The sequence below is a fragment of the Colossoma macropomum genome, unplaced genomic scaffold (genome assembly GCF_904425465.1).
Source record: "Colossoma macropomum unplaced genomic scaffold, Colossoma_macropomum, whole genome shotgun sequence".
NCBI classification, from domain to species: Eukaryota; Metazoa; Chordata; class Actinopteri; order Characiformes; family Serrasalmidae; genus Colossoma; species Colossoma macropomum.
The window spans coordinates 7,933,740-7,957,300 of NW_023494801.1; the positions used below are offsets into that span (position 1 = coordinate 7,933,740).

The window sequence follows — 23,561 nt, forward strand, 5'->3', positions numbered from 1 at the left end:
ATTCCTGAATTGTTGCACTATTTGATCATGCAGTCTTTCACAGAGTGGTGAACCCCTCCTCATCTTTACTTCTGAAAGACTCAGCCTCTCTGAGATGCTCTTTTTATAGCCAGTCATGTTACTGTTGCCAATCAACCACCAGGTTTTTTTTTTTAGCATTACACAACTTTACCAGCCTTTTGTTGCCCCCGTCCCAACTTGAACGTGTTGTTGGAATCAAATTAAAAATGGGCAAATATTTTTCAAAAAAACAATTTCTCAGTTTCAACATTTGATATGTTGTCTTTGTACTATTTTCAATGAAATATAGGCTTTAAATGATCTGCATATCATTGCATTTTTTTTATTTACATTTTGCACGCGTCCCAACTTGGTAATGGGGTTGTAAATGAAGGTGTCTGATTACTGCACAGTACAGTACAGTCTATATTTTTCTGTCAACTATTTTATTCAGTTGCATTCAATGTTTCAATTATCCAGCTTTATGTTTTGGTTCAACCCAATAAACAACCCTTGAATAAAAGACATTCCACAAGAGTGTGTGTGTGCTTGTATGTATGAGAGAGAGAGATAGAAAGCAAGAGAGGGAGAGAGAGAGAGAGAGATAAAACAGCTGAAAGTGAGATTGTGGGAGATTATGTTTATGCAGTCACGGTTTAATTTTGCGTAATGTTTTTCTGTACCAGTTTGTGAGAATAAAAGCCAAAAGTTCTTCTCAGAATTTTCCACTGAGTACAGTACATTTCTGAAAGCTGTGGGTGAGAAAGCTCTAATCTGTGCCACAACATTCCAGTGCCCCAGTGAGGCAGCCTCGACAGACTCTCTGCAGGAATTCAGGTTCTTCTGCTCTCTGAGCAAGCCAGAGACTAATTCCAGCTCCGAAGACTGAGAGTGATCGACACTGATCAGTGGCCAAATAAAGAGCAGAGGGCCAGTGACAATCTGCAATAGCTTCATAAGTAAACAACACTTCCCACAATGCTCATAGTCAAAGCATTCAATACCCTGAGGAGATGTCCTTCTTTGTTTTAAGGCCTGGTTGGCCAACAGTAATGACAAGTTTGATTCACTTCACAGAACTGATTCTTTTAATGAATCAAACAAAGACTAATTGATTCACAAGTCAAGTTCACCTTTATTCTCATCTCCTTCCTTTTGAAATGACAACCGGTTCAGCAACTAAGTGCGATGTCTGCTACTCAACTTACTACAAAACTTAGAATGGATAACTGAGTTTTTTTTAGCTGCCTTGAAACCTGAATTCTGTCCATAGTTGTACTTTGTCCATTTTTATTGACCACATTTGGTGTAAAAGGAAAACTGTCTAAATGTTATTCTTTCTTAAACTACTGTTTGACAAAATGAGATTTTTCATCAAACTATTTGCTTTTGAAGGAGCTACATTCTGCAGAAAAACTACATAACCAAATTCTGAAAGGGTCCATAATTTTTTGAATAAGATTGTATTTAATCATTGTTTACATTTTTAAAAATACCCACTCCCCTGTTCGGGTGAAAACGGCCAGTTTTAACGGGGAGAACCCCAAGGTTGTTGGTTCTAGTTTTACTTTCCTAAAACGCATCCTAATATGTCTGCCTGTCATGCATTTTTCACATTGAAAAACACCTTTAAATTCCCTTTCCATGAATTTTTGTAATCACCTAATAAATATTTTGACACCTAGCTCACAAAAAATGGCTGACATTAAAAGCCTAGCTAGATGGGTATCGGTCATTATGCTACCTCATATTTGAGTGTAGCTAAACTGAACCAGTCAGACGCTCATGATAAAAATAAAAAATTAGGCTTTACTGTTTTGAGGTTTGGCTAAACTCAATATCAATGAACAGGCGATAGTCAAATCCAGAAAGGTCAAAATACAAAGAAAGACAAGCATAAACAACCAATCAACCAGATCCATAAGGGCAAAAAGACAAAGTCAGAGAATGTCAGAATATCACAAAAGGCAGTCAGGAAACCCGCTGAGTAGTTCTCACAAGAAGAAACAACACCTCACAAGGAAACTAGTCTAAAAGCCTGGGCTTTATACTAACTACCTCTAGTCAAGTGACAACAAGAACAGGTGAACCAGATTAGTATTCAGGTGAGTGAGAACAATGATTGGAGTGCTGTGGAGGGTCAGCAGGCACGTGATCTCCCAAAGGATTCTGGGAGATGGAGTTTATAGAAGGATTAGAGCCAGAGGGATGTGTGACATTGAGTTGCATTAACTCAGCAGTTTTCAGAAGTAAACACACAAATCATCTAATAATATAAATTACATTGAGTAGACTACATATCCAAACCATCAGCGCCAAGATTTGAAGAAAATTAAAAAGCCACTGATGTTGTTTTTTGACTGCCTTTATGCTCCAAACACACGGCGCACTAACAGTCGTTATTGCGGAGACTGGGCTGGCGGGCCCTGCTGAGGCAGCATGAATTTCCTTCGGCTGAATGGGCTGTAGAGTGAACTTGAGGTGCATGTCATTTTGCTTCAGGCACACAATTTAGACCAAAGTAAAAGGTTTCCCTATAAAATTGTCACCTAAGATTGTGAGTTGGAACGCCGTTCCATCCTGACTTTTACTCCTGGAATGGGGTTCTTTTACTCACCATATAGGTGAGTTCTAAGTAGTTATACAATTAAAAACTGTAGTTCATCTGTTTCTCTGCATTTGTTCCCCTCCGTTACACCATTCATCTGTGGTCAGGACCCTCACAGGACCACCACCGAGCAGGTATTGTTTAATGGATCATTCTCAGCACTGCGGTGCTCAAAGGCTGTGAGAATTTTCTCCTTTTTTAAATGTTTCCTCTTCTCACCAATGATTGGAGGTCCTGTGCATTTAATTATTTTTTTTATTAAACCAGCAAACCCAATTCATATTAGTGTAAAATTAAATCTGCACAAGTTTGATCATTCAATCTGGTATAAAAACTACAGCTACCTATTAGTCACCACACCACCACACAAAGAAGACTTCATTTAACTGTGACTCTATTTATATGTTACTTTTATATACTGGAGCATGTTTAACACAGATACCTTTTACTTTCACTCAAGTATATTTTTAGCTCCGTTCTTTCACTTTTAACAGAGCAGGATTTTGACATAGTACACATACTTTCACTTAAGTATAGTTTCTCTGTTCTTTTTCCACCCCTGCCAAAACAAGAGATGCGGATGTGGAATGAAAAGAGAAGATGTTCAGCAGAGTCGAAATGGAGCAACAGGCCATGAGCGCTATGAGTCAGTCAACTGGAGTGTAGGCGGTCATGTTTACAGGGGCCAAACAAGTAGCTCACAGGGAAACAAACAGTGACACAAGAATGCTCACAGATGAGCCGGTTTAAACAGGCACATGCTGAACACAGGTGCACATGTAAACATACTGTGGACCCAATATCCTGCACTTTTTGGTATAGCAACAAATTCCTGACCATTCCGGTAGTTGATGTAAATAAAAGGTTCTTCAACCGGATCTATGACTATCACTATAACACCACCTCTCCAGTCTCCACTCAAAGGAAAACAGGCTTTTCAGAGGTTGATTCATTGCACGTAGTGCTGTCATAAACACAAAAGCTACGGCCAACTTTAACTGTGTTAACACATAGCAGTGATTGTGTATGCACAGCAGGGCTCGGCGTGGTGAAGGTGTGTCCATCAGCAGAAGCTCAACATGAAAAATGAAAACAGAGTCCGACTGTTCTGCTTCCATCTGTTCAAACACTGAGTGACGAGGGACTCCAGTTAATAACAATAAAATCCTGTTCTCTCACTCCTCTGTGGGTTTTAAAGCTGAAGACAGAATGTTAAGCTGTAGATTATACAGGGGGATCTGAGACGACTAGTGAAAATACTACTATTTTGCATTCTTTTCTAATTTAAGGTAAAGTTTTTTTTTTCTTTATTACAAATTACTTAACCTGGACCATGTCACAAATTTGCTTTGACCTTTTTTTAATTTTTTCAAAATTTGAAAACTTTCTCATTCATTTCCAGGTTTGCATGATAAAAATCCCAGATTTTCAATGTGGTCACAGATGTTAGGACCTCATTTGTAGGTCATAGCAAAGGCTAAACATCCTGCATAGCACTGCTCTATCTTAGCCATAGCGAGTTTTGCTGTTCATCATGGACTAAATAACTGCATTGCTGTGTTTCACTCTTGTCATATTTGGATCTTAGATTAAAGAGGGAATCGTGGCCCAAACCAAGCATTTAATATGATGTTTATCGTGTTATGCAATATTCTGTAACTCAGCATTGTATCCCTCAGCCTCATCAGCCTCATTCTATATCGCTTTCATGTTTTCATTCATCATTGTTCTCTCACTACAATGCATGAATTACACAAATATATCAATAGCTGTGAGGAATCCCTGCACTGTTAACCAATCCTGACTGCTAGTTTAGACACTAATCTATAGGATAATAATCCAACCAAGATAGTATTAGTGTAACTTTCACCTCGGCTGTCAGTTTAATCTTTATGCAGCACAAAACGAACAACAGAGACAAGTTTTTTACCCTTGCAGTCAGGAAAGATGAGCCAAACTCTGGTAAGGTATCTAAACAGCCTTGCTAACTTTAGCTTTTGGCATGTTGTCCTCCTCATCTGAAGAGTTGTTCTGTTTTTTGAATAATCCATTGTCTCCACCGTAGTGATTGAAGATCACGATTTTACAGTTGCAAAAAGATGTTTGGCCAGCAGTAACGGTAGATATCTAGCTTCCTTCTGCATTTGGCAGCAAATCAAACAGAAATCCACTCCAAAGAAGTTCTTGTTTTTTAAAGGTTCCTTCCACCTTCAAGATACATCATCATAAAGGTTGTCTAGTCTTTAATGTGGAAAATCTCATTACTTTACTACCGCGCTATAACTATACGACGCAAGCAGTCATCTTTACAACAGATGTAGCCATGGTTACATCTATCATTTTGCTCTTTGTTTGTCATTACTGTGTAACTAGAGATTAGAACTTGAATATATGGTTTATTCCAGTTATTAACCCCTTACATGGCCAGGACCTGCAGGCCCAAAGTTTTACTACACACTTCTATAACCTAAGAATAGCTCAACCAGTTTGCACTGAAGTCCCTGCAGATACTGAATAATAGTATGCAACAAGCCAGGGATTTTAAGGGGTTAACAGTCGCTTTATTACATCTGATGCCATAAAGAAATTACACCTCTACTCTCTTCCTTGCAATAGCAAATTGGCAAGGTCCCTGCTTTGGAGTCATAATAATAAAATTAACTGCTGTGTTATAATTTAAACTTGCTGGCTGCCTAAAAATTTAGGTTTAGTTGAACTTTGAACAAGTAATAAGCTCACAGAATATTTCACTGATTACTGCAGTGTTAACTTACCAGAGTTCAATGAACTCTAATTTATATTTTAAGGCGGCCAGGTTACTTATTTTTAAGTTAAAGCAGCAAATTTACCGTGCAAATATTTTACAGTGTAGAACAGTACATCTGTTTATGGGAAGAACGCCCAGACACACGCTTTCTAAGCCGCTTATCCTTCTGGGTTGCAGTATGGGAAGAACAGTGAAGGCGTAAAGTTCATGTCTTTTCTATTAGCAATGGTGGAAAAGAACGACCACGCAGAGGCGTGTGATCAATCAGGATTATTTGTCAATAAGAATCAACATCGAAGTGAGAAATCTGTCAAAAATGAACAATAACATGTAAAAGCATCACAAGATGCCAACAATTGTCATTTTATGGTGATTTCATGTCAGCAGTGCTTGTTTTTCCCCAAACATGGCCTCCAAAGCATCAAACAAACAAACAGTGATGATCAATGCTAAAATACACTGGACCTGCCAGACCTGTACTCCACACTAATCTTTACTTCCTTAGCCTTGAACCTGACTCCAAACATGTCATAGCCTACCGTTCAAAATCTGACATAGAACATGAATTTCCTTCTTCCTTGAAGATTTGTTGTGAGCCATAAACAATTCCAGCTAAGAACAATGTTCTTGCAATAAATCTGTGCTTGTTCTTCTGCCAGCTCCAGAAGAGGTAGAAGGAGCGGAGAAGGCGTGGCCATCAGCTGGAAATGTTTATGTACAACACAAGTGCCTTAGAGCTGGCCTTCAGGGTGTGGCTTCAGCTCCTATATCTGATAAGGAAGTTTTGGTTTCCTTTACTGTACTGCTAAAAATTCCACCCAGCTGCACAAAGGAATGTTACTCTCTCACTCAGATATAAGTAGGCATCTTGGCTCAGTTCACAGAAAGCTTCCTCCATTCTGACTGATCCTTTTTATCTCAGTCCCCTGTGAGTCCATGATAAGTCCATTATGAGCATCACCATTACGACCCTGCAAGAGCTACATATTTTCACAGGCTAACTTTTCTTTTTTCTGTAAGGACTCAAAGCTCATTTTTAGACCTGATCTGAAATGTCTATATACTCACTATCATATTCCAAGCTTGGTATGTATTCCTTGTCATTTCCACTGTACAATATTTAACATTAATTATTGTCTGCTGCTCCTGGACACACCAGTATTAAAATGTTAACCATCTGTTTAGCTTGCTTGGGATGCAACACTAGCCTTTAGACTAAGGCCCATTTTTACCCCTACCTCCTGTTTCGAGTGTCCCCTTGCCCCTTAGAACCGAGTTACAAGTTGTAGTGGTTGAAATCTTCCTCTATGAAATGGGACCCTCAAATATAAAAGAACATTACTTCATTAACAGCTACTAGCGCTGCTCTGTAGACGACTCTGCCAGTCTGCAGTGATAGCAGAGGAGGGTAAATTTCAGCTCCTCACTGCTGGGCTTTAGTTACATTTAGGGTATCATATGCCTTCAAAAAGGGGGGACGCAACAATTATTTACCATTGCCCACCCCTGGTTCTTCAGTGATATGAAGCTGAAGCTATTCATCAGCTTCTTGTTCAAATGTTCCTGTTCCATCTTAAATGGTGTAGCAGTTCTGATGCCTGAGACACCAGAATGTAACTGCTGCACAATTTAAGGTGGAACGGGAAATTTTGTTAGCTAGCTACAGAAATATCAGCTTACACACAGGGATTCCCAGTGGTTGTGACATGTTTGCGTAATGCATGTTGGGTAATGTAGTGAGAGATGAATGGAAACATGAAAACGTCATAAAACTGCGAATTCTACACTAAAGGATATAGCATAACACAACAAATAACATGTTACACTCTAGCTTTAGTCATTTTAAAGGTATTTATAGAGCTAAACATGACTGCACTGTTCATTAGTTTGTCAAAGAAATTGAACAATAAAGACAAACTGATTGTGGGTGGAGTTAAGCCATGATGAGAAGGCATGTTATATCATGCAATTTACCCCATAATGTGAAAAAATGATTGATGGCACAAAAACTGCCATGGCTCTGCCTGCAGTCTCTCGCCTTAAAGTGTGTGTATATGTTGGACTCACAGCTCTGGCGTCTCTGGGCTTTGCGGGAGGTCTTGCTGGACTCGCACCACACAGTCACACAGTCCTCCAGCAGTTTGAAGCTGCGTTTTTTCTGCCAGCGCTGAGAGCGAACCTTCACTATGCTGGAGCCCTGCAGCATCACACGCACGTCCTCATCGTCCAGCACGCCTGCAGAAACATCACACACATACACGGGACGTCTGAGTGAAATAAATTTTGTGGAAATCTCATTTTCGCAAAACTTTCCGAGAGGCTTCGTCCATGCTGTTGGCCTCATAAAGTTATGGTTCATAAAAGGACTTGGGCTGAACAGCTGCCAAAGTTTTGCTCATTTAAAAGACTTCAAGTGCCATTTCAGAACGCTGTGAAAAGCCATGGAGTGGAAGCACTATGAGCGCAGGAATTCATAGGGTTGTGTAACAGGAAAAAGCAGATGTCAGATTTGAACAAGTTCAGGACAAAAGAAAAAGAATTAAAGGGTCCAAATCATTGAAAACTGAATTCTCCTCACTTTTTTTAAAGAAATCTGTTTGGTGTAGTATAAACACTGTGACAAAAATGTACCATTCATTCCGCAGTTCATATATGGAAACTAGGCTACATTTTGAATTCGTTTGTTTTTGTGATGTCACAAATACCAGTATGTTTACATACATCCACCTATTTAGCCTTCCGCAGTTTATCTCCGTCCATTCACACTGAAGCTGTTAAAAGTGTTTCAATCTGGACTACTTTTTAAATGTGCCAAAACGCAAATTCAGGGCATCCAATCAGAACAGAGGTCATTTACATATAACGATTGCAAAGGCAAAGTAACAAAACCAGCCTGTTTAATTCCAAGTGATGAGGAAAGGTGTGCAATGGTCATTTATTAGTAAATTAAGACATCAACATCATAAGTGGAGAAAAGTAGAGACAAAAAATTAAGACTCTAAGTCTTGGATTATTTGAGCTTGAGAGTTATTACTTTTGTTTTGCTAAACTATGCAAATGTACTTACTTTGCATATTAAATACTGAGTTATATGATGAATTATATTTATATTTGATTTACATTCTGTGTCGACGGTTTCGAGTCTGTGCATCTGACTTTTTTTTGTTTTAATGTCAGACAGTGACAAAAATATAAAAGATGTTTATCTTTCCACAAAAAACAAGCCTGTACACACAAACAGATTTCTGTTGTTTTTATTTTTAAAGGGCCTATATCATGAAAAACTGAATTTTCCTCACTTCTAGAAATAAGAGTTGCATGCAAACTGTAACACTGTAAAAGTTATACAAAACACACTTCACTTCCCAGCCCATACAGTCCCTACTGTGATTTAAATAAAAAAATAGCTCATTTTGAAATCATTCTGTGATATCATGACAATTAACTCATTTACACACATCTTTCTATTCAGCCTACAGCAGTTTAGCTCCGCCCATTCATGCTGAAGTTATAAGGAGCGTTTCATCTCTGTGGGCTTTCTGAATGAGGATGTAACACAGGGCAAGCCAATCAGGACAAAGCTTATTACATATATCAGTCTTAAAGGCGCAGTAACAAAAGCAGCGTGTTTATTTCTGAGGCATGAAGAGATTTGAAAATGGTCCTGTAAAAATGAATCAACTATTTTTGGTAAACAAAATCACACAAGTGTTATAAGTAGACCTGAAAAATAAAATACAAGAAAAATGTAGAATATAGGCCCTTTAAACACATATTTTCCTTAAAAAAAATAAGCATTTTAAACAGTTATTTGTAAAAAGAAACAACAGCTGCACACTAAATCTAGAGTCTAAAAAACCTACATGGCGTGTGTACACATGAATAGGAGACAGAACTGAGTGTCCACAGAAGTGGCTGTTCAAGTTATATTGTGTCCTAAACCATTCTGACAAGTCTGAACAACCTTACTGAAGACCTGGACACAGACTGAGTAGGTTGAGAGAAGTTTTGGGAAGGTATTTACAGAAAAGATTTGGGTGACTATTGGCTTCCAGTGTTTGTCAGCACTGTTAGCCTCATAGCTCTATGGCACTAAACTAAAGAAGTAGAATCTGGACACCAAACACGTCTTGGCTGATTTACTACATCTGAGCTGAGTCGACAATTATGCGCATTTGATTTTTCAGCAAACTACCCCTTTAAGCTGATCTGCCTCTTTAAACTGTATTTTCTTGTGATGAACATTCACTGGCTTCTGCTTGACCTCTGGGTCTAGCACACCTGCTATATTTCATAAATCTTCTACGACAATACTGACACATACCCAGGGCTAATTTAGTAGCACACAATCATGCGCACACGCGCACGCCCCTTACGTGCTGTTCCAAGGCAGAGCGCGTTGGTAACTAGTGTTTTTCCCAGCATTGAGTCACACTTTATTACCACATACGCTGCCTTATGTCATAACCATAATCATTTTAAATGTACATATTACTCATACTTTTCCCAAAAGCGCCACGCACACACACTCACAAACATGCAGGGACCACTGACAGGTCAGAAGGCTAAGAAGAGCTGTGTCAGGAGAGTCAGATGTGTCAAATGACTGCGAAGATTGCAGGAGACTAAAAAAAACAACATGACGTAAGATCATGACGAGAGTCTGCATGAGAATGAGGAGAATGACACCAGCAAAAACTGAGCTCTGACTGTGTGTATGAGTGTGTATACTAAAACAGGAAGAAAAGCACAGTCATAGGCAAAAGCTTGAACACTTCTGGTCAAATGACATGTTTTCTTGATTTTCTAAGTGAAAATAAGTGAACATCCTATGATTTCTGTTAAATGAAAAAAAAAGGAAAACTGGCTAGAAATACGGTGTGCGTGCACTGCTGTGAGTTGCCAGGCCTGAAATAATTTAAAAGTCAGAAGTGCTGAATTTTTCAGATTACGTCATACGTCTTTACACGACGTCACACACGCAGACTCAAAAAAATGTAAATGCAAAATCAACATTATACTGATGAGGATATGACAACAACAGTAGATAATCCACTTACATCCTCAGAAAACATGTCCTTCACAGAGTTCTTTTGAAAACTCTTTTAACATGCTCGCAATCATTAGACTCATCCGCTCAGGGACGGGATCCGAAGCAGAGCCCACGTTACAAAATGTTGTTACGCATGCTGTGTGCAATTACACATTTCCACCTCCAAATTTCCAAATAGTGTAGCTTCAAATGTGGCATATTAGTGAAAAAGTGTAGTACACAATTTCTGACACTACGTTAAATTCAGCAATAAACAGTAACTGTACATTACAATGTACAGAATTGTGTTCTCTGTGTTCTGCGCATATTTTCATATAAAAAAATAATCAATACAAGACATGGCCAGGATCGCACAAACTTTTGCATACAACTGTATGAGTGTGTGTACTTCGGTGTTTTGCTGTCTGGTTCCATTAGGACCCCCATAATGGTTTCATATGATTTTAATAAGTCAAAAGTTGGAATCAGTGTAATTTTATACACAACACTAACAAATACAATGTATGTTTAAATATCATACACTAGACACCAAAAGGTGTTTTGAACATTTTATTTGATAATCCAAGTTTGAGCAAGTAAACATGTCAATATTACTACATTATCGCCTGATCGCAATTATTTTCCACAGTGGCTGGATTTCAAAATGCTATGTTTACACCACAAGAACTGAATTGGATGTCTTCTTATTAGTTGCGTTTGAGGCAAATTTATGTACATACGAGAAAATGAGAAATAACGTTTCTTTGCACACGTCACAGACCCTCCAAAAACAAAAAAACTCTTCTGCCTGGAGCTATAACTCCTTTAGAGGGCAGTGGTAAGTGATGTTTGCAATGGTACAAACATTGTAATGGTAATGGTAATTTAGATTTTATGTTTTACCAGAGCCGGTTTATGAGGAGCCTGGCCCTTTCCTGTCCCCCCAACCGTTATATCAAAAACAGGACTGCTAAACAGCAGAGGGCGCCTACGAGGGAGTCCTCAATGAATGGGTAAATGGCGCTCAATGGCTAAAAATTTAAAGTTGAAATAATTTCTAATCATTTACCCAGAACTTTCCTTTAATTTTAGAAAGCAGAAGGATGTATTTTACTAAAAAAGCAAAGAAAACTTACCTGTATGTTTCCTTTTTTCTACTGCAAACGGGTTTTGTGCAGCAGAACACTGGCATTACAGCTAGTAAGTGCTGATTGGTTGGCGAGCGGAGCAGCTAATTGGCTGTTCGTACTCACAGACATCATGAATGTACATGAGGTGCCGTTTTAAACTCCTATAACTCAAGTTTAAAAGCTCTTTAAAATATGACAGCAGTGTTAAAATGTTTTATCTTAACCTATTCATTCTGGCCTCACTTGGAAACGCCCTCTAGCGTTTAAGAAACCCGGAGATACAAGGTTTTCCTCTGACAGCAGTGTTTTACTATATAGTGGACTGACAAGAGAATGACCAAAAGGTTTCTGTTGAGTATTTGACATGAGTGACACCCTATATAGTGCATTATTTCTTAAACAGGCTGCAATATCACGGTATTCATGTAACCCAACAACAGTTCATTATTTGTGTCAAAACAATGCAGGTCAACCACCAACCATGTGACACTACTGAATCGCGGGGGTGTATTTAAAGGAGAATTCCACCAATTTAAAAAACTACTTAATTCAACTGTTAATATGTAAATAAAGCAATTCGGAGTGGTTTGGTGTGAAATGCTCTGTTCTAGAGGAACTTGGAGTCTGAGGAGTTTGATGGCTTTAAAGCCTACTTCAAAAAGTGCTATTAAGCTAAATGGTTATGAATATGTTACCAGACGCCAGAGATGCTGTTTTATGATAGTTTTGAGAAGATTTTGGCATAAAACATACTTTATTACATCTGTGGCGGAAAGATGCATGCAGGGCATTGTAAGGCCAATGGATACGTAAAGAAAACTCAGATTTACCACTATTTTGCCATCATCAATAATACATATAATACAACAACTCAGAAGACGTGTAGGTTCACTGATTGTTTTGGATAGTAAATCATTTGGCTATATTTACAGTGTAGACACCATGACTCCTGCTTCCTACCACCACCACTGTAAAGAAAACTGAGTTGGTAAGTTTCTCTATCACAAACCATTTCACCCCAAACCATGTTTACAAATCTCAACTATTGAATTATGGAGAGATTTTGAAAAAGTGGTGGAATTCCCCTTTAATACAGTGCAAGGCATACTGCAATTGCAATATGGAGCAATACAATATGCAGCGATATTAAAACTGGTAATATGACTTTGAATGACAAACAAGGAAGAGATACTTCATTAACAAACTGAGAAGCAATTACTGTAGGAAGGTGAGACAACGAGGTGAAACCCATGTGATGGGTGGAATATTCAGGCTACTAATTCCTCCTTGCTGTATAGAAAAGCCTGTCTGGTAGGTTTCGGTTGAAGAGCTATTGAAAAGATGAAAGAGACTCCTCCTCCTTTGCTTGATCTTGACCATAAGCCAGCTCAGCAGAAAAAGATTTATCCACAGATTATGAAATAGTAAGAATGACGCTTGGCTTTGGTCTTGGACAAAACCACGGACAGAAACTCAGAGCGAAAGCTTTATAGCTTTTCCAAAGCCACGCTACGCCAGTCTGTGCAGAAAGCACCTCTTCTTTCCTCTCATGTCTTTCAGAGAGTGAACACAAAGACAGAGCAGCTAAAAAAACACAGCTGAGTTCACTGCCATCTGCTTGTTTACAGTACATGTAGAAAGTCTCTCCTCAGGCAGTCTGTGCTGTGTGTCAATGATTAAAAACACTGCCCTCTCCTCTGATCTCCCAGCCGTCACTAAACACCGGCCCGCGAGAGGGAGAGAGGGAGAGAGAGAGAGAGAGAGAGAGAGAGAGAGAGAGAGAGAGAGAGCCAGAGGGAAAGACGAATGAGTCAGGGAAAGGTGAGCTGAAGGTAAGGGAGTGATAAAGACTAAAGACCTGTAAAACTTTTGTTTACTTTTTATTATTTCTTGTCCTTGATATATAAACTTACTTTTAAAGAAAGCCTGAAATCAAAATTGTCCTTTGTAACCTTTAGTCTCATCACTTTAAGGGCAATTCATCATACTATGCCATTTAAAAGATAAAATTCTTGTTTTTCTGTAATCTTTTCATCAAGGAGGCAGTGATTTGTGGCCTTCTCTAAAACATCTTCTGAGTGTTGGTGACATCACTGTGCACCAGCGGGAGGAGGGAATTATCAATAACAAGTAATAATGTGTCAACAATATGTTATAATGTCCCATTCACAAAAGTTTTCAGTGAAAATGTTGTATCAATTTCTTTGTATATTAACAGTAACAACTCCAGTCACTCCAGTCAGCATGCTTGACCTGAACTGATTTGACAGACAGAAAGAGAAAGACACAAAAAAGAGAAAGAGAGAGAGAGAGAGAGAGAGAGAGGGAGAGAGAGAGAACTAAACACAGGAGCTTCTCTAAAAGAGAGTGAGGAAGACAGACACAAAAAGAGAAAGAAAAAGAAAGAAAGAAAGCGAGAGAGAGAGAGAGATAGAGACTGAGAGAAGTGGAGAGTGTGTGAGAGAGAGAGACAGAGGGAGACAGACAGAAGGGAGACAGGGAGATAAAAACAGGGTAGTCTAAGAGATTAAAAGAGAGTGAAATAAAAAAGCATAACAGAGAGAAAAAAGACGAGAGTTGAATCTTTACAGGCTAAAAAAAAAAACAGGCCGCAGTGTTTCAGTGAAAGAGCCCCTCACCACAGCAACCACAGAGCACACACTCACACACCGATCAGCTCTCTTACAACATCTACACCACTCTCTCTGTGTGTGTTGTATATAGGCAGCTCTCGCTTCAACACACTTTGTCACATTACCCCAGCAAGGCAATTTAACTGACCAGCTACCATGCATGCCAAACGAGAGAGAGAGAGAGAGAGAGAGACAGAGAGACAGAGAGAGCACAAGAGCAAGACAGGGAGTGCAAGAGTGAATGGAGAGAGTGGAAAGAGAGTGAAGGGAAAGACTGAAGAGAGACAGACAGGCAGCGGACAAAAGAGAGGGAAAGAGAACAAAAGTTATGTTAACCCAGAAGTGTACTGGATATGGGGAGCCATTTAGAGTGAAATACACTAAAACACTTGCACACACACATACACACTACTTGGACACACCTTTGAGAAACTCACACATACACATACACAACTTGCACAGACACACTGACATGACTGGAGCCTGACTACAATCATTCACAACACATGTACATACAAGTAGTATGCATGTATATGTGTGTGTGTATGTGTCAGTGAATATAAGCTGTGTATTTGTGTATGTGCAAGTGTTTCATAGGTGTGTGCAAGAAGTGTGTGTGTGTGTGTGTGTGTGTGTGTGTGTGTGAGAGTGAGTGTTTCATAGGTGTGTGCAAGTCGTGTGGATGTATGCAAGTGTTTTAAAGTATTTCACCCTAAACTGCCCCCCATAGAGGTGCAGTACTTCTCACTGCTTCACCAGAGCAACTGCCATATTCAGCGAAACCATGCAGGCAGTACATACGCCAAAATTACAACACAGCACAGGAGTGCATCTTCACTCCTTTTTTAGTCTGTGGATGACTCTCTCTCTCTCTTTCTCTCTCTCTCTCTCTCTCTATCGCTCTCTCTTGTTAAGTGCAACAAGAGAAAACTTCAGCCAGCGTCCCTGGAGTGCCATATGCTGGCATGGCAACATTACATAACTCACTGAAGAGGTCCACTCATGTAACCATGAAAGCCACTTAAAGCCATTTCACACCTGGAAAATGCTAAAAAATTACAACAAAAATTGACAGAAAAAAGGAGGTTTCCACTAAACTCCTACTACTATGAATCTGAGAGGTCACTTACTGGGCCTACACTCGGAACCTCTTAAACGCTGAGACTTTCATGACATCCTGTTCAGTAAATACATGGAAAACATATCTTACACTCTTCTTCCACCTATGATATTTGTGCTGGTTTTGCATGTTAAAAACAGCCATAATTTATTTTCTGACCATTTTCCAACCTCTCTTTATCTTTTTCAATTAAACAGGTTGTGCTTTACAACCAATATATGGTCACTGCCCAAAGAGAAACAAGTAGCTCCAAAGTAATAACTTTACAGAAGAAGGCAAAAAGAGATTTATTCCTAAGCAGTTTTGTAGTATTTCTGTTGGTCCATTCATCGTGAATTTTCACGCAGTGTAAAGGACAGCTGCCGCAGAAAAGTGAAAATCTAAGAATGGAGATACATGTTTTTCTTTGGACAGTGACGATATGTGAATACATTAGGGCTGATTGGTTGCCTTGTATTACACCTCATTCAAAAAGCAGTCTGGACTGAAACACTCCATATAATGTTAGTGTGAATGGGCAGGAATAAACTGCTGTTGGCTGAATAGGTGGATGTATGACGTTAGCTGCATTCTAAAGCCTAGGCTGCATTTCTCGGTCGCTACATCATAGCAAGCTGTTCCAAAGTGAAGGATCCTTCATGTACAGCCTAGAAATGCAGCCTACGTTCGGAGTGATTTCAAGGACGCATCAGATGTATCCTTCCAGGCCTTCCCACAGTTCTCTGCACACGAACAACACAAAGAAAAAAAAAACAAACAGCACCACAAAAAAGGTGGAAAACAAAGCCATTGGAGCAGAGTTAGTTTTAAAATATACTGTTGACGTACTTGAATTCATCTTCATTAATTTATAAAATGTAAAACCACTGAGTAATTAAAGCGTTCGTCCACATATCGTATTTTATTTAGAAATATTTGTATATATGTAGTTTATCGTATTAAATAAGATCTTCATTTCTGAGAAGAAATGAAAAAGCAACAAACACAATGCAACGGGCTCCATTTTCTCTCACCAGTTCCCTCACGAATGGCACGAAACTCTGGTGATGTCACCACGCAGCCTCATTAGGGCTGCTCCATTTGTGTGACCAACAGGCTACTAAGGAGGAGTCTTTATAGGACAGTCCTACCGAGGACCTGCACTACCTCGGCTGCAGCCTAGGCCTTGGAACGCAGCTACTGTAATGATTTTTGTGAGGCTAGGAGTGAGGACACCGGGAGCAGGGTGTGGAGACACAGCGTTTCTTTTTCTTCTGATAACAATGCAAGAGAAGTGGCTTTTTAACCAACATACAAAAAAGAAAGAGCACATTCATGGGGACTTTCAGTCTTTTTGTTTCTTGTTTTGCTTGTGTCTCCTGTGATCTCCTTCTCTCTGGGCTCTGCCACCTACTGAGAAAAAAGATGGCTATAAATAGGCTGGCGGAAACAAGGTACAGGTGAATCTTATCAGCTACTTAGCCTGCTGATTCGGCATGACTGGCTCTTGCATGTGACGCTCGGCCACTCCCCCTCCTCCACAGACATCACAAAAAAATAACTGGAAATGGGCCGTTTTGCGGCTAATATTCTATATACGGACTGTACAGGCTGGAGGTCTCTATCAGATGGGCCCTTTAAGGAATTGCTAGCGAGTGCATGGAGCTTAAGAGGTTGCAGGTGCCAAAAAGGGTTTTTTGGATTGATGCAATAGAAGAACCACTTTTAGTTCCCTAAAGTACCTTTCAGCAGACGTCTGAGTGAGAAGAACCTTTTGAAAGTTTTAAAAACTGTACCCATAATGTAAATGTGGAGCTATACCAATTAATGGCTTTTACAAGAACCACACACGCAAGTGAACAACCATTTAGGAACCTACGCCAAGTGCGCACTGATGCCCCCGTTATACGGTGCTCAATAAAATATTTAACAGAACCTGTGAGATTTACAATTGGACACACCACAGTAAGTCCACTAACAATGGGCTAACAGAGACTTCCGCATGGTCCAGATGGTTACAGGTGATAAAGGGGCTAAAGTAACCATAAAATAATTAAAAAAGAAAAATTACAAAAGCAAAGAACCACAACTAAGGCAGGAAGTTAGGAAACTTTGCCTCTATTAACGGAGACTTTTCACGCTATTGTCAGCTAACATGGTTACATGCCCCAGTTTGTAGCTTCACTGCCGTTACGAACACTCCAGCTTAGCAGAACAAACCTGAGAGATCAAATTAGACATAGATGCAAAGCTGTGGTTGTCAAGGAGATCACAGCAGGTACTGCAGGACACTATGATAGGAATAGCTTTAAGCAGGAAAGCTGTGCCACTCCTAATAGTCAGTTTCAGCGGACTTCCAAAGTCCAGTGTATGTAATTTCCAATCAAACTGCGCGTTTCTTCTTCATCTTTGGGTTAGGGCCATAGCACATCAGTGTGGGTAAGTAAACAACAGGCCTGTTTTACAACCAAAGGTCAAGATTTAACCTGGATTAAATAGCATCTGCTATAATAGGCCTTAGAAATGATGTGCTCCACACAACTACTTTGTATTCTTATATCACCATAGCATCCAATTTCATAACAGCATCCACTGAGCATATGTGAGGCAAGCGTGGAGGATCAAATTAACATCACAATACAATAGGTCTGAGGTTTGCAGACCTAGAGGTTCCTAAAGTTTGCAAGATGGAATGGTCAACATCCTCTACCAAAAGCAGTGCCAACAATTAAGAAAGAACAAGAGGGAAAAATCAAATGACTATTAAAAAAAAGGAAAAAAGCAACGGGCTGACGTCCAGTCTAGTACGTAATAAGCAGGAATATGCTGTGTACCCACTAGGAAGTCAGTGGGATGTGTGTATACTTATCAAAATATTTCACAGTCATATGTAACTCTGGCTGTTACTTATTATTATTTTACCAGATAGTTAATCAGTTACTTATTTAAATAACATGACTCAAATAAAGTGGCACATCAAAGGTAAAAGGCAACTGGCTATTTAGCACAACAGCCACATTTACCTGCAGCCTGATAATTCATTATTAATCTGACTAATAGCTCCATCAGAATAGTATACATACATTTATACACCTCAATCGGAAAAAAACTAATCCAAATACAATTTATATCCAACTGAATGAGTTGGGTAATCCTGTAAATAATCTGTTAAATAACAGCCATGTAAATAAATGCCTGTATCTGATTACACTTCTAATTGGAAAGTCTAAGTATTAGTAAAGTCCTGTGCATGTGCATTCGCGTCACAATGGGAGTTTATAACATTCCACATGGAGGAAGCAGAAACTGGTCTGCAAAGGAGACGAAGTTCATGCTTCAGATTTTAAAAGACTTCAAAATAGTTAGCAGGATTGACAGCCGTAAGACCTGCAATCACGAGCTGTTCAGACAAGTATATGAGCAAATGAACTACAGTAGGTTTACATGAACTACAGAGCAAACTGAGAAGTTTCTCAAATCAGCATATTACAAAGCTAAAAGCATATTCTTTAATAGGTACATGTGAAGTCCATTTTCCTGAGTCTGCCATCATTTAAAAGCAATTTAAAAAACACAAGCACAGCAACTGAAAACTCAGGTAACACACTGCTGCTCGTCTCACTCCGATGATTCTTGTTGTCATGGTAACCCGTGCACTAAGTGGTACTCCATGCGTGTAGGTAATTTTAGATCTGGCTACTCGTAGTGTGCAGGTAAATAAAGATTTTCATCAGACTGTTGAGAAAAGTGTGCACAGAAACACCTCAGTCCTAATCTACAATCAGAATGAATTCAATTGGTGAAAATCTGAGTAAACACAGCCGCTGAGTCAGGCATAATTATGATATGATATTTTGGTGCAGCATTCAAATACAGTGTGATTACCTGGTTCACATTATTCACATCACAAAACTGCAACACAGATCGGCTAAATAATAAATCGGCCGGTTGTTGATTGCTTGATTGAAGCAACAATCTGCTGATCTTGGCTGATTCCAATCATCTCTTACATAAAGTGTACAGTAACCACCAGCAGCCAGCTGCACCAGCTGAACGTGGGTTCGATGGTAAGTTGGGGTGTAAGTTCCATCCTAAACGTTACGTTGAGAGTAGTTAGTTTAAAAATAGAGACAACCAGAATTTTGGTTGAACTGCAGACACTTACGGTACATCTTAACTAGTAGTACGTAAAGTGATCATGGATCAAAACAGTGTCACACAGAATGACGTTTTCACTCTCTGCAGCCAACCAGTAATGCTGATCAACATAAACAGCAAACATCATCTCCACACGCAGTGAAATCGCTCGTATTTCTCTTTTTATATATATTTATATAGTTATATTATGTGTTATGTACTGTATGATAATAAGGTCAGCATCACACACAACCTGAGCACGGATGGAGCTGCTCTTCTTGCTCTGCATGCAGCTGACTTGTGTCCTTGAATAGTGTCACTCACTCGGTGTTGGAATGACCCTGTAGTAAAATATCTCAGTGCCAGACACAAAGTTGGACTAGGGCTCTGTTCATGTCTATGTTGTGTTGCAAATCTGCAGCTGGGATGTATGTGATCTTTTCTGTCTCCAACCGATGAAAACAGGTGTAATATATCCTGCAGAAATGGTTGCTGGCGCAAACCAAGACGTATTTCGTTTTCTTGCAAGTTCTCCCTTCGATCAAATCGACCAGCCATTTTAACTGATTTTTTTACGGCATAGTTTACAACTACTAAAAGATATGTGTAAATTTTGAAACTATGTTACTGGGTACAACCGGTTAAATTCTAGTAGCACATAAACTTGAACATAGTGGCATTTTATGTTTAAACTAGGCTACGATCAGATTTACGTTCAGCTGGTGCAACTGGTTGCAGTTTCTTCTTCAAAGATACACTACATAGGATCTGGGGATTTGGAGACCTCTCTGGTGGAAATGTGCAACTGCACTCCATGCATTGAAGAACACTTTGTAACATAGGTTGTGTTTCGGACCCTTTCCCTGAGCAGATGAATCTAATGATGGTGAGCGCATATTCAAAGAGAACTTGGTGACGGATGTGTCTTCCGAGGATGCGAATCATCTACTATCGTCATCATAGCTTCATCAATTTAATGCTGATTTGGTGAATCTCATGAAAATGTCTTCAAGTATGATGATGTTAGATTGCTGCAATATGTTAACAGCTGATTTGGGGTCACTAAAGGGAGCATTAAATATTTAACACTGATGCTAGCCTCTGAGTCAGGCAGCAAAGTGTACGAAGGATGGGAGGCTAAAGCGCTGAGAGCAGCCGTGTGGTAAGAGTGAGAGAGAGAGAGGTCAAAGGTGTGGGAGGAGAGGTAAACAATAAAGTGTGCAGTAATGAAGGGAGATGGAAAGGAGAAGTGAGAGGGTGTGGGTGTCACAAATGCGTGACTAAATAGGGGTCAGAGCACACCACGCAGGGACATACACTCACCGAGAAATGACCATGTATCATGACCACATACCTGTATCTTACCAAAACTAAAGCCTCCACTCGCAGTCGCTCATATTCACTGCTCCAAAAATAAGAAGCAGTGAAAAATAATAGCTTACATGGAAAGGAAAACACAGGCCAGGGCTGTATGTAGGTCAAAGCTGTATATTTCAGATCATATTATCATGGTGTTAGCTGGACTGTAAAGCCATGGGTTCCCAAACTGACCCTTTAACTAATAAGAGCCAAGCTGATATCATACAGATATTATTTGTTTTTCTCAACTTGACCATTGTAATGATTTGTTCATAGGACTTTCTACAAGTACAACAAACAAACTACACCTTATGCAAAATGCAGCAGCACAGACTAAAAACACAATCATATTAGACCAGTTTTAGCCTCACTGCACTGGCTGCCTGTTACTTTTAGAATCGACTATTAAATTTTACTACCACTTTTTTTTAATCTCTTAACACTTTAGCACCTCTGTACATTTCTGAGTGCCTGAAAACGTTCCAAATCATGCTCAAAGATCATCTAGTGCTGGGTCTTGTCCATCTTCCACATATGAAGCATAAAAAGAGTGAGGAGGCAGAGTTTTCTTTTTATGCAAAGGTCTGGAAAACATTACTAATAAACATTCTTCAGGCTTCTTCTGTCACTGTTTTTAAAAAGCAGCCAATAATATAATGCTTTACTTTAGCATTTAACTTTTTTTTATTGTTTTCCTTGTTTTTACTGGAATGTTACTTTTACTTTTTTCTTAGTTGTTGTATTGTTATTGTATTTTCATCCCTTTATCTTGACGTTCTAATTTTTATTTACAATTAATATTGTACTTTTTTCTGTCAATGCTTTTGTTTGTTTGTTTTTTTATATGTTTTTTATTCTTTGATTATCTTTTTTCTTTTCTTTTTTTGTTGTTTTTACTTTGTACTGTAAAGCACTTTAAGCTGCATATTTAAAGAATAGTGCTGTAGAAATAAAGATTTTTTTATTATTATTATCATTGTTATTGCTATTATTATACTCATGTGCAAAATTTGATATCATACAGTTGCATGCAAAAGTTAACACTTCCAGTCAAATGACACGTTTTGTTTACTGAAAATAAGTTAACGCATCCTCTACAAGGAACAGACTCAAATATTACATTTTTCTGCAAATTTTAGTGCACAGTTTCTATTTATTTTGCTGACATATTGGAAAAAAAATAAAACAGAAAATATAAACTGATCAAATGTACCATATATTTCACACATGCATAATTTCTGTAGGGGTGCTCAAACGTTTGCATACAACTGTATATAGAACTCATTCATGTCCATGAACTAAATTTAGTATGATAAGATGAAGAGATGGCGCAATACCACTTTTTTTCAATACCAATATTGATTTTTTTCTCAGTTCCCAGAACAACAGACTGGCCATCATGGAAATGCTAAACCAACTTCTAAGACTTCTAAGGTGTGGAAAATATATCCCTGCAGATTTCTTTAAAATACTAAAAGCAAGCCTCCTGAAAAGAATAGCAGTAATAAGGTCAAAGGATGGACACATTAAACACTGAAAAATACTATATTTAGTTGTTGAGGCTTCTGTGTAATCTTCCGTTAAATATATGTTTTCTGCTTTTTTCCTGATCCTGAAAAATGAAACATGCGTACCTAATGGTCACTGCAGTCTTTTGCACAAAACTGTGGCTACTGATGCTAATACAGAGACATGAAGATTTATACAAATGTGAGAATTGGAACCACATCTATCTGGATTAGCATTACATTACAGAGAAATGCAGCAATCTAGATCAGCAAATATGAGTGATTTTTTAAATGGTTACAAATACAGTAAAATGAATGCAACATTTTTGCACAGTGGCCCAGTATAAAGAGTTCAATTCATATGTTATCAAATATCGGTTTGAAATATTGGTCAAATTCAAACATGTTTGACGCTTTTTTTAAAAGCAGTTATCTGCTGATACAGATATGATTCTGACTGTGCATTTCTGATTGATAAACAGTGCGATCAAACTCATTTTTGTGCCACATTTCACATTTTTCTTCAGATTTGTGCTCAGAGAACTCAGAGAACATATGGACCAAAGACAATTTAAAATGTCAGATATGGACATTAATGGGTATACTTCAGCGCACTTAAATAAGTAACAGATAACAAAAACAAGCCAAAAACAAGCAGATAGAAAACATATTTTCTATTTTATATGGGCACTATTTATTTCTTTTTCAATATCACTCCCACTGTGCTACTGGAAAATCACCAAGGCCAAGTGAGCTGAGCTTTCAATGTCACATCCAGATCAGTTTCCAGGTATATTTTGGTTTTTCCATCTGAATTTACATGACCAAATCGTAAGGCAAATTATTCAATAACTGCATGAATTAAATGCAAAGTTTTATTTTATTTTATTTTTTTTTGTTAAAGCTCCCCTCAAATTAACAGAAAATGTGTTTTATGATCTACACATATTACTATATGCTTATAATTTACTGCTGAAAGCCAAAAATCTTAGACGCTCTTTGTATTATTTTATAAAAATAATTTTTACAGGGCAGATCACTGAAGAGATGCCATCTGTTTATAGCCCAGATTTGTGGAAAAATGGGTCGACTTCAGTAGACAAAACAAATTGTGAGTTCACCTTCTTTTATTATAAAGTTGGAAATTTACATTACCCATCTATTTGACTGGAAAGAAGACAGTTACAGCTCTCATACGACACCCTCCTTTTAAATGTAGCTTATTAAACATGAAAGTTATGAAGAATATGACGAAGTGCGTTTTGGAACCACCGGTGGTCTCAAGGAG

At 38.6% G+C, this 23,561-nt stretch overlaps 1 protein-coding gene across 2 annotated transcripts in view; it reads right to left on the reverse strand.

The window, feature by feature from the left end:
* The window catches only part of plcd3a (phospholipase C, delta 3a), a 50,285-nt gene that overhangs the window by 25,403 nt on the left and 1,321 nt on the right, over positions 1–23,561 (reverse strand). Inside the window, exon 2 of one of the 2 annotated variants that reach the window (XM_036589235.1) lies at positions 7,443–7,610. In XM_036589235.1, coding sequence (XP_036445128.1) covers positions 7,443–7,610 — 168 coding nt within the window. Of the gene's footprint in view, positions 1–4,538; positions 4,908–7,442; positions 7,611–23,561 lie in introns of those variants that run through there. The other variant, XM_036589236.1, reaches the window with a different exon arrangement.